A 4,750-nucleotide genomic window follows, 5' to 3' on the forward strand; every position below is an offset into this window, starting at 1 on the left:
CGTGGGTGGGGGGCGGAGCCGGGGGTTGGGAGGATATGATGGTCCCCTTGCCCAGGCCTGAAGCCTGGATCAGAGGCGTCAGGCTTGGGAAGGGAGTGGAGCAAGTGATCAGAGGGAGATGGGGGTCCCCTGCCCGGGCATGATTCCTGGGCCAGAGGCCTCAGGCCTGGACGGGGACCAGAGCCAGTGATCGGAGGGAGAAGGGGGTCCCCTGTCTAAGCCTGACACCTCTGGCGGAGGTGTCAGGCCTGGGCAAGGGGCCGATCAGGTGATCAGAGGGTGATGGGGATCTACGCCTCTGGCCGAGGCATCAGGCCTGAGCAAGGGGCAGAGCCAGCAATCGGAGGGGTCTGGGGGTCCCCTGCCCAGGCCTGATGCCTGGGCCAGAGGCATCAGGCCTGGGATGGGGGCAGAACCAGTGATGGGGGGAAATTAGCATCCCCTGCCCAGGCCTGACACCTCTGTCAGAGGCGTCAGGCCTGGGCAAGGGGGGCCGATCGCGATTGGAGGGTGATGGGGGTCAACGTCTGAGGGCTCCCAGTATGTGAGAGGGGGCGGGCTGGGCTGAGGGACACTCCCCCCCGCACACACACACACACCCAGTGCACGAATTTCGTGCACCGGGCCCCTAGTTATATTATAAAGATGTTCTCCTTAACTGTCTATTTTGAAAAAATTTCAAACTTACCGAATGTTAAAGAATAATACAATAAGTACAATATTCCTTTCACCTAGATTCACAAAGTTTTAACATTTTTACACCCTGCATTCCTTCTATAAATTTTTATTTTTAATGGACCATTTGAAAATATTTTCAGATATTATAACATTTTACTCCTTAATCTTTAGCACGCATTTTCTTTTTAATATATTTTTATTGATTTCAGAGAGGGAAGGAGAGGGAGAGAGCTATAGAAACATGAATGATGAGAAAGAATCATTGATTAAGTGCCCCCTGAATACTCCACACTGGGGATCGAGCCTGCAATCCAAACATGTGCCCTGACCAGGAATTGAAACGCGACCTCCTGGTTCATGGGTCGAAGCTCAACCACTGAGCCACACTGGCCAGGCTTTTAGCATGCATTTTCTAAAAATTAATGTAACTCAATATCACCTAATATACAGTCCATGATACACACCTGTGTGGGAAGGGGAGGGAATGGAATGGCATGGGCATGCTCCCTGGAAGGAGAATGCCTTCCTGCCTTTTTTTTTTTAATGGCACTGTTTTAAAGAGCCTAAGCCAGCTACTTGTTTTCCAAAATTTTCAATATTTTAGAATTGCCTGTTTACCCATAAGTAGATTCAGGTTAAGCATTTTGAACAAGAACATTACACAGATAATATTGTGAACTTTTTATTATATTACATCAAGCTGAACATAATTTAGCATCATCCAGTATTGGTGATGCTAAATTCAATCAATTGGTTAAGGTGGTAGTCTGATAGATCTCTCCAGTGTAAAGGTACATTGCTTACCTTTATAATAAGTAATCTGTGGGGTGATCATTTGCAAACATGCATTAATGACCCTTGCCTAAGTCAATTATTTTATTGGGAGTGATAAAGTGGGGGTTTTCTATTCTATTATTCTTTGTATATTTATTAGCTGCTATTCTGTAAGGAAATTTTCTCTTATCCCACCTTTTCCTTCCTCCATCCCTTCCTTCTTTCTTTCCTTGCTCTGTTCTTCCATTTTTTTCTTTAAGTTTTTGAAGTATAACTATATAATCATGGACTTTAAAAAATTTAATGTTTTATAATCCATTACTGTCATTGTTAATTTTGATGTTCAAATTATCCCAAATTTGGCTATTGCATAAAGATTATGAAGTCAAAAGCATAGGCAAATTGAAGCAGGATGGCAAAAGCTAAAGTCAGTTTTTAGTATTATACACATGTATTGAGGGTATTATTCAAAACATTTAACAAATGGCACAATAATTAATCAATGAGAATATACACTGGCAGTAAAGAACTGGTTATACTGTGCAACAATCACTCCCTTAATATTACTGACAAAAGCAAATTTTCAAGTTATGTGAATAATTTTATTCATACAAAAAAACTCAATATAACTATTGTACTAGTATAAAAACAATGTCAAATCAGTTAGTGTTCAATAAAAGCATGACCTTTAATTCCTTAATCTGGATCGTGTCACAGGCAAACATTTTTAAGATTATATTGCTTTCAAAAATTTTTGAAACTATAGATTTTAATTAAGTACTTTATTTTACTCTTACCTTTTCTGTCAGAAAATGTTGGTCTTGTTCCCAAATAAAACTGCCAATTTTTCTTCTTATTTCTGTGATAGGGAAAAAAAATCCAATACCATTTTCTTAAAGTAAATGTAACATTTTCTGAATTTTACTTGAAGTCTGAAATTTCTAGGCCAGCATTTTCCCACTTGTATCAAAATCATCTAAGATACTTGTTTAAAATGCAGATTCCTTTTGAATATCATTGAGAAGGAGCTAAGGAATTTGCATTTCTATCAAACTTTCCAGATGATTCCAATGTATTATGAGAATCACTGTTGTAAACTTTTCCTGCTGGAATATCCCTTTTCATTAAATGTGTCTTTAGGCCAAGCATTAATAAAGAAAATGATTGTCCAGTCAAAATAAAAGCTATATCGCCCAGCTGGCATGGCTTGGCAGTTGAGTGTGCACCCAGGAACCAAGAGGTCACTGGTTTGATTCCTGGCCAGGGCATATGCTGGGGTTGCAGTCTCGATTCCCAGTAAGGGGACATGCAGGAGGCAGCTAATCAGTGATTCATCATTGACATTTCTATCTTTCTCTCCTTTCTTTTCTAATATCAATAAAAATATATACATTTTTAAAAGCTATAAAATTCTGGAATTTGTAGAATAGAGGTCCTCAATAATTCAATAATTTACTTTGTTAAAAGAAAGGTGGAAGAGCAATGTGTCTAGTGAGCATGGTAGTACAGGAATTTTACAATGCTTAGTATGTCAGAGGACTATGTCATCATCCTAACTCAAAGATCATAAAAGATTCCACAGTAGCCCACTCAAAGACAAAATGGTAGAATTCCTCAAGATCTATTCTGCCTAGTAGTAGCCACTAGGCAGATGTGGGCACCACATTGAAATGTGTCACTAGTCCAAACTGAAATGTGCTATAAGCATAACATATTGAATTTCAACGACTTAGTATCAAAAAAAGAATGTAAATGTCCAGCTGGTGTGGCTCAGTGATTGAGCATCGACCAATGAATTAGGAGGTCATGGTTTGATTCCTGGTCAGGGCACATGCCCAGGTTGCGGGTTGCAGGAGGCAGCTGATCAATGATCCTTTCATCATTGATGTTTCTATCTCTCTTTACCTCTCCCTTCCTCTCTAAAGTATATATATACATACATACATACATATATATATATGTATATATATACTATTTAAGATATCTCAATAATTTTTATATTATTATATATAGAAAATGATACTTTAGATATATTAGGTTAAATAAAATACATTCTTAAAATTAATTTCACCTATTTCTTTTTATTTTTTAAAATATATTTTATTGATTTTTTACAGAGAGGAAGGGAGAGGAATAGAGAGTTAGAAATATTGATGAGAGAGACACATCAATCAGCTGCCTTCTGCACATCTCCTACTGGGGATTTGCCTGCAACCAAGGTACATGCCCTTGACTGGAATCGAACCTGGGACCTTTCAGTCTGCAGGCTGATGCTCTATCCACTGAACCAAACCGGCCAGGGTTCTTTTTATTTTTAATGTGACTACTAAAAAATTTACGATTAATATGTGCCTCACATTTGCATCTTCATACTTCTACTAGATAATACTGGTCTAGATGGATAATAATGTATAGTTTTTATTTTTTAAAAAGAGCATGTTTTCATTTCTGACAATTTTAAAAATTTAAATACATTTTAAGACGCTAAACTCAAATACAGGAGTCATTAATTTATTTATTTACATCACCACTTAGAGCAACTTATTATAAATAGGTCCTACCAGGACATTAAAACTATAAAAGGAACCCAATTTTGGGAGGTTTCTAAAACTCTTCTATAGAAATCTTTTTTGAGTTGTTTGGGTTTCTTTTTAATACTTTGCTCATGGGGAATGTGTACATCTGTCTTGCTAGGGATGGACACATACATATCAAGAATCGGGTAATAGTGCAAGACCTATAAAAATGAATATTTTGCCCAACCTGTGTGGCTCAGTGATTGAGCATTGACCTGTGAACCAGGAGGTCAGGGTTTGATTCCTGGTCAGGGTATATGCCTGGGTTGTGCACTGAATCTCCAATGGGGCACATGCAGGAGGCAGCCAGTCAATGATTCTCTTTCATCATTGATGTGTCTCTCTCTCCCTCTCCCTTCCTCTCTGAAATCAATAAAATAATATATATTTTTAAAGTGGGACATTTAATTAGGCTAGGTAAAATAGGTAGGGTTTGAACAGAACAAATCAGGGAAAACTTTCAGAAGCAGTTTTACTTGACCTTTACTTCACAGGGTTGCTGAAATAATTAATATGAAAGTACCTTAAAGAACAATAGTAATATATGGGTTTATTATCATAATGAATCTTTAAAAATAGAGAAAATTTTCAGAAGTATAATAAAGAGATTCAAAACTAGCAAAGAACCGTTTATTGAATGCTCACATATCAGACTACTTATATTTTCTTATTTTATCATCAAAACAACTTGGGAAAAGTTGCTAAAGGTTACAGAACTAGTG

At 37.9% G+C, this 4,750-nt stretch overlaps 1 protein-coding gene across 1 annotated transcript in view; it reads right to left on the reverse strand.

Annotated features, from left to right (window-relative positions):
- LOC102753570 (chromosome unknown open reading frame, human C15orf43) overlaps window positions 1-4,750 on the reverse strand; it is a 42,013-nt gene that overhangs the window by 29,712 nt on the left and 7,551 nt on the right. Inside the window, exon 4 of the mRNA XM_006777992.1 lies at window positions 2,250-2,311. Coding sequence (XP_006778055.1) covers window positions 2,250-2,311 — 62 coding nt within the window. The remainder of the gene's footprint in view (window positions 1-2,249; window positions 2,312-4,750) is intronic.

Source organism: Myotis davidii, unplaced genomic scaffold (genome assembly GCF_000327345.1).
Source record: "Myotis davidii unplaced genomic scaffold, ASM32734v1 scaffold46, whole genome shotgun sequence".
Lineage (NCBI taxonomy): Eukaryota > Metazoa > Chordata > Mammalia > Chiroptera > Vespertilionidae > Myotis > Myotis davidii.